The sequence below is a fragment of the Cebidichthys violaceus genome, unplaced genomic scaffold (assembly GCF_023349555.1).
Source record: "Cebidichthys violaceus isolate CVI_PGR_0920_01 unplaced genomic scaffold, fCebVio1.0.p SCAF_28, whole genome shotgun sequence".
Taxonomy (NCBI): Eukaryota; Metazoa; Chordata; class Actinopteri; order Perciformes; family Stichaeidae; genus Cebidichthys; species Cebidichthys violaceus.
In genome coordinates this window covers 3,340,021-3,352,500 of record NW_027176461.1, presented here as the reverse complement: position 1 = coordinate 3,352,500, position 12,480 = coordinate 3,340,021, and the positions used below count along the sequence as shown (strand labels likewise).

Below are 12,480 nucleotides of genomic sequence, written 5' to 3'. Positions count from 1 at the left end.
AATATTTCACACTAGTCCTAGATCTAGGCATGCAACCACCCAATAACCAGGCTGCTCACATGGCCGGAATTCACACTCTTCAATCCTTCAACACTTTTACCGTAAATCCATACACTCACACTTTCAAGCTCTTCTGGTCAACGCTTCAACTCAACACTCTCCATTAACTCAATTATGCCGTAAATCGGACGCCTGTCGACGCCGGAGTTTAACACGGTGTAAAAATCTCTTTCAGACACCTGCTGATCAACATGAAAAGAAACTCTGCTTTGATCGTGGACAAGTAAAATACAAGGGCAGACACACACACACACACACACACACACACACACACACACACACACACACACTCTATGTGTAAAAACATCTTTACACGGCCCACTATCAAAGCCATGAAAGACAGCCGAGGTCGAAGGAACAGCGGACACGTTTCTGCCGTGCCGCTGAAGCTGATAATTCGGCTCATAAAATGGCACCACAGGATGGATGTGACAGATGGCAGTGGAATTTTTTTTTAAAGACACATCAAAGATCCACAAGCCGTATCGGACAAAGTTACCGAACGTCATGACTCACCTCAGAGCTCCTGGGAGGTAGGGCGTACGTTTGACCCCCAGCGTCGCTCTCAAAGATCTGAAACAAAGAGACAGACGGTTAGAAGTGTAGACAGAGGGGCACCACACTGATTGACTCACAAGCGATTTGGAGTGCCCAGCAACACAATATCAGACACACACACACACACACACACACACAGTGTTATTATGTTGTTAATTAAAAAGTACGTGTGGCGAGCGCGGCGCTTTGATAAACGGGGATCTGTAGCCTTTGAAGGTGCAATGGTGGAAATATGCTGTGTGTGAGTGGAGGGTGTGTGTGTGTCTGTGCGTGAGTGGAGGGTGTGTGTGTGGAGACACGGAGCGGTTTCTGTGTAGAAGAGAGATGAAAGGGTGAAACAGTCCGGTTACAGATGAGATGAGGACAAGCTCCCCCCCCCCCACCACCACCACCACCACCACCACCCCTCAGTATAGAAATCTCTCTGTTCTTGATCCACTCTATCTTCCTCAACCTCTCCTCTTTAGAACCTCTCCCCGGCTTGTGATTGTAAGGCGTGTTGTGTCAGGCTAAGCCCGGTGTCTGCAGCCTCAGAGGGCTTTAACAACTCTATAGTACAGCAGTGACACGGAGCCATCCGTTATGTGAGGGTGTAACTTCAGAACCTCCCTCAAACAGGCTGCCGTTGGTAGGGTTTTTGAAATGCTTTGTCGCCGGGCAGTAGAGGCATGATAGGTGGCACAGCTGATGACAGATTGCTTTTCTCCAAAAAACGATTCCCAAGAGGTTCCCTTTACAATCAGAGAAACTCTATAGCCCCCGTTATGGCAGTAAGAACCCTCACCTAACCTCTGAGCAGAAGAAACTCCCCATCCAGTACATTTATAAAAAGGCTATAAACAGTGCTGCTTCGCTGTAAACTGACTAATTTTAGAAAGCTTAACAACCCTTCCACAAATCCTCGGACCTTTCTGGCCTACTTCCCACAGCCGACTGACGTCCAGCTCCTTACTGTATACATAGCTCTCTTAAGACGGATGAGAGATGAGAAAACGAGAGGGAAGGAGATGGGGGGGGGGGGCATGACTTTGGGGCAAGGTTGTTAAGCACGGCGGTGCAGTGGTAAATGGGATTTAGGCTTACTCAACAACGATGAGTCAGTATGGAAACTGTGGGAGAAGGCTGCCGGCTAACGCTCTTATGTTTATGCTCAGAGAAACAGGAGGTTTGAGAGAGGACGAGGCCGAAGGGGGAACAAACTGAAAGACAAATGGTGAGACAAATTGGGGGTGAGAGTGAGATGAAACTCTACCTTTAGGATATTAAATAAGTAGGATAGAGTTAGAGGCAAAAAAGGAAAAGCAGAGGAGTTGGAGGGAAGGAGGATCAATGGAGAGAGAAAGGGAGGAAAGCACCGAAAGAACATATCTCGAGAATCTCGGAGAAATCTCAGCCTAAGAACCTGAGAAGGTAACAACAGATTAAGTGCATGGAGGAACGTTTGGCTCCTCAGACGGCCTCGCTGTCCAAATCTTTTTCCGGCAAACACGTGTCTCGTCAGTACAGGGGAGAACAGCCAAGGAGCTGATGAAGTCATTTAAAATGGTCACGACAAAAAACGCTACAAATGATCTTTGGCTCTTGTATAAAACAGAAAAGAAAAGCAAAAACAACAGATGTCCACAAAAACCCAGAACTGTGAAGATCCGTTGAAGCCCTCACCAGCCTTTTTCTGTTCCTGATTAGCTCTACGTGAAGAAAAAAATATCAGAAAAGCACTAAAACAAGCTTGTAAGAGATGGTGGATCTGGGGACAAAAATTAAAAGGGAGGCTGTTTAATATTTAGCATCTTAACACCAACCATCTGCTGGTGTCTGCGGGGCTGAGGAGAAAGTGGAGAATGCCATCTACCACACATGGCTTTCAATAATTCATGCGTGTGCTACAGCGCCACCTCGGCCTTCTGCACTGCGAAATGTAACTGGGCCTCATTAGGCCCGGCCGGCTGGACTTCCCCGGGAAAATAATAACAGGCATATTTAGTCGCTGACAGACGTGTGCAAATGCCCAAACATAAATGTCGCAGAGCAGGTGGTGGGACGGGTGAGCTAGATAAGAGCAAGTGAAACAGGACAGGGAACGTTTTGTAAGCAGTCAGGAGTCAGGGCTCACCTACTGGAGTACATGATTAGCTCCAAAAACGATAAGACACCATATTGACTTCACAGCATAAAGAAAAATGACGGTAGGATGCCAAAAACCACGTTCCTCTCCCTTCCTATACTCTCAGCTAATGACCGGAGTTCTATAAAAGACGAGCAAATTAGTTTTTTCATGTGGCGGTTCTAAAAATAGACCACCAAGAGTGCAGCATTCTCCAGGGACAAACCTTCAGGGTAAAGAGTGGCGGATTTTTGTATCAATAAATAATCAGCTTGCATGAGCCTAATTACAAACCTGAGAGGATTTAGACCCCCCCCTGCACCTGGGAAAGGAATGCCCCTCTGTGTTTATGTTGATGGGAGGTGTGCACTCGAGGGGGTGGGACGTGAGCTTATGTGCTTCTAATTAATAAAATCTCCTCAGGGGGAGAATGTGCTGAGATTGATGGATGACTGTACCAATCTCTTGCTTTCGCAGGCGATGTACACGCAAGTAAGCAATGAGGAAACAGTTTTCCGGCTGTTTCATTATCAAATATGCACAATGTGTACCGAGGGCGGAAGTATCAAGACACAGTTTCTCCCAGCGTGACATCTTAAGAGACTGCGAGCAGTATACCCCAAACATTGTGTGCACGCAATTTTTCATTATGTGTGTGTGTGTGTGTGTGTGGGTAGTTCCCCCTGCTGAATACATGCAGTGGGTGATCCTGCATTACAAGTCTGGAAGTTGCATTACGCTGGGATTCAGCGTGTGTGTGTGTTCAGTGGTACCTGTGAAGCAGAGGGCCTCTTATCCCGGCCCCTCTTTGTAAGGTTGTCGAGGCCTTTGAGCGAGGAGAAAAGGCCTCTCTTGCGCCGTCTGTGAGTCAGGGACAAAGAGCGTCTTCTGAGTGTGGCCTCGTCTCTGGAACAGATCTGAACAGACACACAAACTATCAGAACTGCAATCTCAACAACAACAACAACAACAACAACAACAACAACAAAAAACAACTCTAATCAGAACCATCTTAATTAGGTTCATTTTCCTCCAGTAATGCATGAAGGGAGTGTTGATTTTATATTGTGCATTTGTTTATGAGTCATTCATCTGCCCTTTCTCAGAGCCTGTCCTCAGTTTCCTCACCAGTGCATGGAAGGAGGAGACAGAGAAGATCCCCAGACGTCCCAGGGTGGTTTTGGTGGGTCGGCTGGCTATTGCCAGCAGGCTCTTTGGGTTAGGCAGTTCTCCACCCTGTAGACTAGCCAGGTAGCAGCGCATCCTGAACAGATCCATGTTAAACCTCTCCAAGTTCTGCTCCCACTGCTGGATCTGAAGGAAAAGGAAGATTATTACCTTACAGGTGTGATAGAGGTTCTGAATACGAATTTTCGAACCGTTTTTGTGGGATAGCTGAGAAGTGGAGGGGAGGTAGCGGAGGGGGGGCTATGAGAGGGGAGAAGGAGGGGAGGCAGGAAAGGGAGAGCCAAGGAGGGAGATCCAGGGTCAGTCGAGGGCTTTCCATCGAGCTGCAATTGCTTGCAGATGTTGGTGGAGGGTGAGGGCACAAATTGTGTGGGGGTTTAATACTAAGGGGGGACTGCATATCTAGCAGAGGAGTCAGAGTGTGTGCAGTAAATCCTAATGCCCGTTTTTTTATGCAAGTCTAGAGAGAGTGGGGATGTTGCACAGAACACCAGTTAAACCTCCACCCCACACACACACACACACACACACACACACACACAAACAGGACATACACACGGTTTACAGTTGCTTTCCCCCTATCCCTGTTTGCACTATGTACGCTATGAGAAAGTGCTTATTTTGTTGGCTGGAGACTGGTTTTAATGAGAACACTCAAGTTAAACAACTCCCTGTAACCACTGACTTTAATAGGTCTCGTCTGCACTGTGAGTTCATTTACAATAACGCACCCTATGGCATTGTGCTATTAGGTCTCATTTACATTGATGGCATTCTTTAGACATAGGAGCATGAGGGTGGTGGTTTATGAACCTCTGACTTTTTTAAACATCTTAAAGAACAGAAATCACCATGGAACCATACTGGGCTATGTGCTAAACCCATAAAAGCGCCTATGTACATAAGCTGCGCAGGTGGCCCTGCTTAACAAGCCTCGAGTCAATGACAGTCAGACATTATTCCCATTCCAGACTTGGATCATGAAGACAACTTCTAGGAATCCACATGCTTTGGGTAAAAAATAAAAGCTCCAGCCGTACTTATTATAACCAGTAGCTTTAATTAGCTAAAGTTAGCTAACTAATGCTAACTTCAATACTCCTTTCTACGTGTGCTACGGTTAGCACTATGTTTTAGCACTTAGCATTATCCCATAAATGTCACTTATGGTCACAGTTGCCACAAGTCAGCAAAAGTTGCACAAGTCTCATTTTACTATGTAGTCTACTGTAGTTAATAGCTAATTACCAGCCATTGTTTATTCTTTTTTGGAGAATTGTAGTCACAGATGGCATTTGCATGGTTAGCAAGAAGCACCGAAGCTAATACAGGGACGCGTGGATGACGCGTGGGTCTGTGTTCACGTCACTTCAGAGGCAAGCTGACGAACATGTATTCCTTTCACATTGTGACTCGTATAAGGACCTTCCCGTCACGTCCAATTTTTGCCGTCAATCTGTTGAACCTGAACTCAAAGGCCGTGTACATAAATCCTCTGATAATAAGTAAGGAAATAAGATGTTTTTTATCCTGCTATTCTTGGGTCTTTATACATATATAACAGAGTGTTCTGGAGGAACTGTGAATTAATTCCACTGAGTGGTTTGAAGATGACTTCAGATGGGGAGGGAGGTACTACTGAGTAAATCAGTTAAGCTCCTTCCTCAAAAGCAAAGACAAATTTAGGAGAGTTGCCGCTTCTGAATAACTCACGTCTCTATGTATAACTATCACGCACTATCCTGGCATGGCCCTGATTTACACACCATCAGGATCCGTTTGTCAACAGTGAAATATCCAAGTCTCCATTTAGGGATGTTCCAAAATAGTCCTGCGCATAAAATTTGATTTGATGATTCATGCCAGGGGTGCATCACTGATGACTGCCTATATGCAGTCTATTGCATCATGCCTTTAGCAGGCCTGAATAAGTGCAGTGAGACAATGAACCAAAGCAAAAAGCAAGGCATGTTTGGGGCCCATCTGGCCCTGCGTGCACAACTTATTTACATTCATTTCAGAGCCATTAAGCTCGGCAGACGTAAGCCTTTCTTTTAACAGATTCTCATCTTTTCTTATTTCCCCTCTTTAACATCTGCCCCTGGCTCACTGTAAAAAGCCCTAATGCATAATAAGTCTTTCAATGCAACTTGATCGCAGTGTGTGTGTGTGTGTGTGTGTGTGTGTGTGTGTGTGTGTGTGTGTGTGTGTGTGTGTGCGCGCGTGTGTGTACGTGAGCGTGAGTGTATGAAAGGGGGCAAAGGCGGTCTTCAAAAGAGGTCTACTGGCACTGATTTCAGCAGACATGGGTGGGGGTGGGGTACATCAAAGTGGTGCCTTGTTGGGGTTAGACAACCCCACTGAAACCTTAACTCTATCATCAGCTTCGGGGCGCCTGTATCAGAGTCCTGTCCCATAGCCCTCTGACCCTATCATTGACTCCAACCCCGTCTGTCTCTTTGTCTCCTCTGAGGTGGCGTACTGGCTAATTGGAAACAGATCACACAGACAGTCAGTCTCGCAGGCAGGCAGTGACATCTCCATCTGGGACTGTGGGGGTGAGCTGTTCAGCTTCTTTCTTGCTTGTTCTTCATAATAACATACTCATATTTCCACTCAGTGCACTTAAACTAAAGGCCAAATAACAGCCCTTCCAATAAGTATCCATTTTGTATAAGCAGTCAGTGCACACTGACATAAGCAGCTGACAAAACGCAAACCCATGTGGCTACGCAGAGGCAAAGCGTGTAAGTAAGAGACACTCAAAGTCAACGACCACCTCAGTCACAGGTAACGGCTATATTTCTACACATTCCACAGCAAACACCAAGTTCTCGTAAATTTGGATTCTCGCTGAGATATAGATTATGGCCTTCTTATACCCGTCAGTAATCGGCTGTATGTAGGCTACAGCACAGCACTCTGTGCTTTGGATTCTCCCCCGGGCTGTGAGGAGGAGGAAGAGGATAATGCATGTTGAGAGCCCATTACCAGGAAACATCTGGAATCTCAATCTGATGCTCGGGGAGCGAGCTGCTCCCCTGGGCCCCTCGTGATGCGTTTGGGGACTGATGCATTTAGGCCACTTCACCCACCCACAGACAGAAATAAGCACGGGCTTGTCGCCGCAGTCACAAGATCCGTGAAATTAAGTAAGGCACATGACGCGGTTGCTACACGTATCCCATGGAATAACAACTCACAGATAATGAAGGGTAAAATAGGATAGAGGCCTCCAATGTTCTCAGTGGTGCCGGTATCAATTCCCTATAGTCTCATTATCACCACCTCACCTGGTTCTCAATAGCCTTGCGGTTCTTGGGGTCGCTGACCACCGTCAGCTGCAGCTCGGCCATCTTCTTCATCTTCCCGTCCATGTCGATCTTTTGCAGAAGGCCACGGACCTGGCTCCGCAGCAAGCGCACCGTATCCTCCTTGCCCTGGCGCTTGGCCAGCAGCGAGGCACTGGCAGAATGGATGGCCGTCACCCAGTTCTCCAGGTCGGTCTGGTTGCTGGCCTGGAAGAGCAAGGAGGGACAGGGAGTTCAATTTACTAGATGCATTCACAAATGCAAAGCCTGATGCGTTATTTAACCATACATCACAATAAGATCATTGGGTGGCAAGCTGGGCTTTGCCGGATCAATAAAAAAAGAAGACGTGATTAACGGTGCCTCTATGAGAAAGCACATGTTGTGAACCGTTGCTGAAATCAAACACACATTTTCCCTGTTAATAAGCCATTTCAAGATGATCACTCTGTAAGGTGATTCACTCGTAGGAGGCACGTCAGTTGAGAAATCAATTGAACCCCCTTCAGATTGAGAATGACTCATGCTCAACAGGCCATGTGAGTGGAAACAAAAGTAGGAACCACAGGCTGTCTTCATGCTATCGAGCTGATTTTCTCTCTGCTTGCCTCTGGGGCCCATGTCGGCTCCACACAGAACTATTTTATTAGATGTAGGTCTGGACACTGCGACACACTGCAGTCTGGGAAGCTTGTAATGGAGGAGGCTACACGCAAAGAGCCGAGACTGGGCATGAATTCGGTCGTGATATGTAGGTCAGTAAGCACAACGGGCAAATAGGATGTGCTCTCAGACCCTTGGCTGGGAAGTTTGGGCACTTTGCTTTCAAGTCCCTACCATGACAAAATTGGTCATTTCACATGCTACACTCCAGGGAAGGGAAGCTAAAAGGTGTATGTCTGGTATAAAGTCAACTACAACCATGTACTGCAACTGTACACTCAGCTACATATTTCTGTTTGTTCTCATTTAACTCTGCTGACTGTGTTGACTGTCATCTTGCACCACATGATTGCGTAAAAAAACTTCATAAGATTCATCACTGATGATTTGAGGAGCAGTGTGTCAACCGGCGCGCTTCACCTGAAAGAGGTAGACGTCTCCATACGAGTTGCTGAGGCAGAAAACGTTCTCCTTTTTGGGGTGCTCTGGAACGGCCTGGACGATGCCGTCCTCGGCTAGGAGAGCGTAGCGAGGGGACAGCTCCTGTTCCAGAGAGCCTTTACCGTAGGTCTCGTAGAACAGCAATGTACATCCTGGAAATGATGGAGGTAGAAAGGCAGAGAGACAGACACCATATTGTGCATTGAGTAAGTGGTGCAGAACACAAGTTCCTCTAGACCGCAAGCGTTTGGGGTTTTTACAGCCGTCACGTAATGTTTTACAGACAAAATGTCCTTGTAAAAAAAACATCCAACAAATTAAGTTCTGCAGGACCGGGGTACACAGAAAAGTTTTACACACTCCCAAAAGGCCACAAATGATAACAGTGTCCTTGCTTTATTCCTTTTATTTTAACTTCCAAGAGGGGCTCTTCAGTTAACTTAGCAGTTTTGGAAAAGCAGCATGCGCGGTCTGAATTTGATCCATTTGGCGAGAAGCAACAGCATAATTCCCTTGAAGCTTTTAGGGTGGGATGGAATCACAATCACTCACTGTCAAGCGTAATGCCATGGCCAAGGACAGAAATGCTGTTAAGATTACGAACAAAGAGGGACCCACCTGCTCCTCAAAACTGAATTGCGGTACTAAAACTATGATAATCTACTTACCCGTGAATTATTTTAAAAGCACAAGACAGCACATTCTTTGAATCAATTTCAAGGAGCATAATTGTTTCCCCTCGCTGGCACACCGCCTCCTCCCAGATTCACACTCACCTTTCAGGGTCACCCAGTACTGCTTCCACTTGCGGCGGGTCACCAGCTCCAGCTTCCTGTCCTTGTGCAGGGTGACGAGGGGTTTAAAGGAAAGCCAGCCGGCCCGTCTGACCACCCCCTGCTCCTTTTCAAACAGCAGATCCAGCTGCTCCAGGGAGCCCTCGGCCGACTCGCTGCTGCTCTCCCCCTCTTCGGTGCCCGTGGATGGGTCTCTCCTCTCGCCGCCGCCCCCTCCTCCTCCTCCTCCTCCCTTTCCAGTGCCAGTCTCAAGCTCCCTCATGAAGTTCTCATAGATATTCTGGCGGAGGGCGTCGTTGGTCGTTTGGTGAATGGCTCCTGATGACTGGGCCCTGGAGGCTCCTGGGAACCAGAGGAGGCTAGAGACCTGAGACGGGGAGCTGGTGTCTGCGGTCAGGCCATCGACCCCGCTATCGAAGGCATCGCTCAGGTCCTTGTACCTGGACTCCTGAAGTTGAGAAAAGGTGAGAGGAGCATGAGATGCTAGAGGATGATGGACAAACCATGTTGGAGAAAGGTGAGAGTTTCATGTCAACTAAACAAAACCCAAATAGGCTCATTGATTAGTCACCATTAGAGGTGTTGGACTGGTTTTAAGATTTCCAAACTGATGTACAGAATTTTTGTTCCCACCTACATTTATGCAAAAGCACACCATGTTCACTCCCAGAGGTGCACACCTCTGAATACGAGCTTACACTGGGACAACGATCAAACCGTGCTTCTTTCAATTAGCCCCAAGGCGCCGCAAAAGCGGAGGAGGAACTTTTGAAAAAAAAAAAAAACATCTACTCAAACCACTCAAACCTACTTCAAAGTCTGCATTACAGTCTCTAACTCTATCGCTAGGGTTGAGAAAGTGGGACAAATTTCCTGTGCTGGCACCTGGGAGGCTGGAACCCTCCAGGCTCAGACAATTTCACGTCATTTGAGGTCTGCTGTGGCTTCCCAACTCCTCAAATGAACACTTGATGGAATTGCACTCTTTCATGCCTAATGACAGCCTACCTACACTTGACTAGATTGCAGCATTGATTCTGCCCCTGGCAACAGAGTGGAGTGCTTCTCAACATGCAGACACAGATTATGCACCGTCATGCCGGAGCACATCGTCCATCTTTGTTTGTTCCTCTGTCTCACTCTGCTTCGTCAATGTCTTCTCCGTCCTTACTAATGCTATTCCTATTGTTGATACTTAGCAAACAATTAAAAGTTGCCAAAATAAATCAGCAAAAAAAATAGGATGGTACTGAAAGCCATTTACAAATGATTTGCTTCTATGGAAAACAACAGCAAGGTAATGCTTTATTGATTCCCAGAGGTTCCTTTTATAGCTACAAGGCAGCAATGAACCCGTTGAACCCACAGTGTTCAGTTGAGGACAGCCTTTGTTTAAACATTACATCCACCTGCCACAATAAAAGACACCATATTTGTAAAGTACAGATGTAGGAAAATGTGTACGGAGCACAGGGTGGGTCTTTTTCAGCTTTCCTAATTTCGCTTTTGTTGACACAGGCAGGATGTGTCCACCCTCTCCCAGTTCTCCTCCAGCTGCATTTCATTACAAGCAGGTTCTTGGCCTTTGGCACTAGGGTTGCGGCGTGACCTTTAAACCCACAACAGAGCCCTGGTTTTCAGGTGGAGCGGCACCAGAGCTGGAGGAGCTGCTGATTTTGCTTGACTTGCTGAAAGGGAGGCACTGTGAACAGCTCTTGGGAGACGTATGCCACAGAGGTTTGGCAGTGAACAAAATGGCCCCCAGAGAATCAAGGCAATTCATTATGGAGACCAATATGAAGCATCTGAGTGACTTTAACGGGAACTTGTTGCAGGCCTCGTCAGTCACTAAGAAAAAGAACCCCAGGCGTCAATAACCGATTCTTTTCTTAATTTTGTTGGTTGAATAATCCAAATTGTTACAATTTGACAGCAATACCTGATGCTGGCAATGGCTTTTATTTTCTTCTAGTAGTCACACTTCATTTAAAAGTTTCTTGAGGATTTTTGCAAAAACAGCTGTTAATCAACTGAAGTAAATCTGTGGGTTCTCGTCTCTCTGAAGCGCCAACACACAGCCACAGATTAGCATGATGTGATGGCAAGCAGGAGATTTAGAGGCAGACATAACCCATGTAAAGTGAAAGCTGTGTAACACTTAAAATGAATTCTGTCAGTCTACAGCGCATTTGTCAGGGTGGAGTGACAGCGTCAAGGCAAAGTATCTCGTATATTTCACTTAGCATTAGCCGCTGTTTAAGCACAAGGAGAAGCTCACGAATTCATCCTCTAACAAAGAAGAGAATGCCATCTGAATACAACGATTGTTCCATTTTGTCCTTTGGTTTGTTGTCAGACCCAACTGACTGAACACCAACCCCTATTAGCAGATTTACTCTCAAAAGGGTCCACAGAGGGGAGCCCAGAAAGTCTGCACCACACAACAGCCAGAACAACCATAAGTCATTCATTAACATTAGAGGAGGGGTAGGGTTCAATCTTCTGCTAGGATTTAGTTTCACTCTAACAGAGCCTCTCAAAGGCTTACAGCTATTCTCTTGGCAGTGCCCAAACAGTGTTCTTAAAACTTTTCCAAGCCAAAGCTAAACGAATTAATGCAGAAACAATCGCTTTCAAGCCTCAAAGACGGAGAGGGACATGAGTTCAGGCTCAGTTCCAATAAACGTTTTATGTCAAATTAAAGCTATTAAGAAATGTAGTGTTTGTAGAACAAAATCAAATGGTTCTTAAAATCATGTGCAGGCAACATGCGGACAAGCTGAGGTTATTTCCAACCTCTCCTCTGACCTGTGCCTGTACGTACAAGTATCATTTTACTACTGGGAAATATGAGTCAGCTGTCTGCTCAGTGTTTCATTTGCTAGTATTTCCATGTAGCATCCCGCTCCATTCGCAAAAGTCAGTGCACTTCAGCAATCAGCTACCTTGAAACCTTTTTAAAAAACAATTCATGGGCGACTGACCACTCAGGCTGAAAAAAAAAACACTTAATACCATTCAGTTAAATCAACACACTCGCAGCCTAAATGTACGTCTGACTGCAAACAAAAAGAGATGAAAACAACATGCCAAAAGTGCTGTACATACAACAACTAATCACAAACAATCAGTATGCAATAATACTTAAAATGTACCCACCCAGATACAGTCATCATGAAACCTGCACAGAAGCCCTGAACTTCTCGTCCTCTGAGGATCATCCATGTCTTACGCATCCTTGTTCCATCGTCACAAAAAACAAACAAGACCCGGCTCTGGCTGCCTTACAGGTTTTATTTTGTGCCGCCCCACTGTTCCCTGTCTCCGGACAGCTGGTGTTGCAGTGCTAAAGACCAGAGGA

The 12,480-nt window shown here is 46.3% G+C and overlaps 1 protein-coding gene across 1 annotated transcript in view; it reads right to left on the bottom strand.

The window, feature by feature from the left end:
• Positions 1 to 12,480, bottom strand: part of LOC137880492 (rho guanine nucleotide exchange factor TIAM2-like) — a gene marked incomplete at its 3' end in the record, with an annotated part of 45,027 nt that overhangs the window by 7,778 nt on the left and 24,769 nt on the right. Inside the window, exons 4-9 of the mRNA XM_068721893.1 lie at positions 9,102 to 9,567; positions 8,305 to 8,477; positions 7,204 to 7,428; positions 3,851 to 4,036; positions 3,496 to 3,639; positions 577 to 633 (exon numbers count right to left, since the gene is read on the bottom strand). Of these exons, the coding sequence (XP_068577994.1) occupies positions 577 to 633; positions 3,496 to 3,639; positions 3,851 to 4,036; positions 7,204 to 7,428; positions 8,305 to 8,477; positions 9,102 to 9,567 (1,251 nt within the window). The remainder of the gene's footprint in view (positions 1 to 576; positions 634 to 3,495; positions 3,640 to 3,850; positions 4,037 to 7,203; positions 7,429 to 8,304; positions 8,478 to 9,101; positions 9,568 to 12,480) is intronic.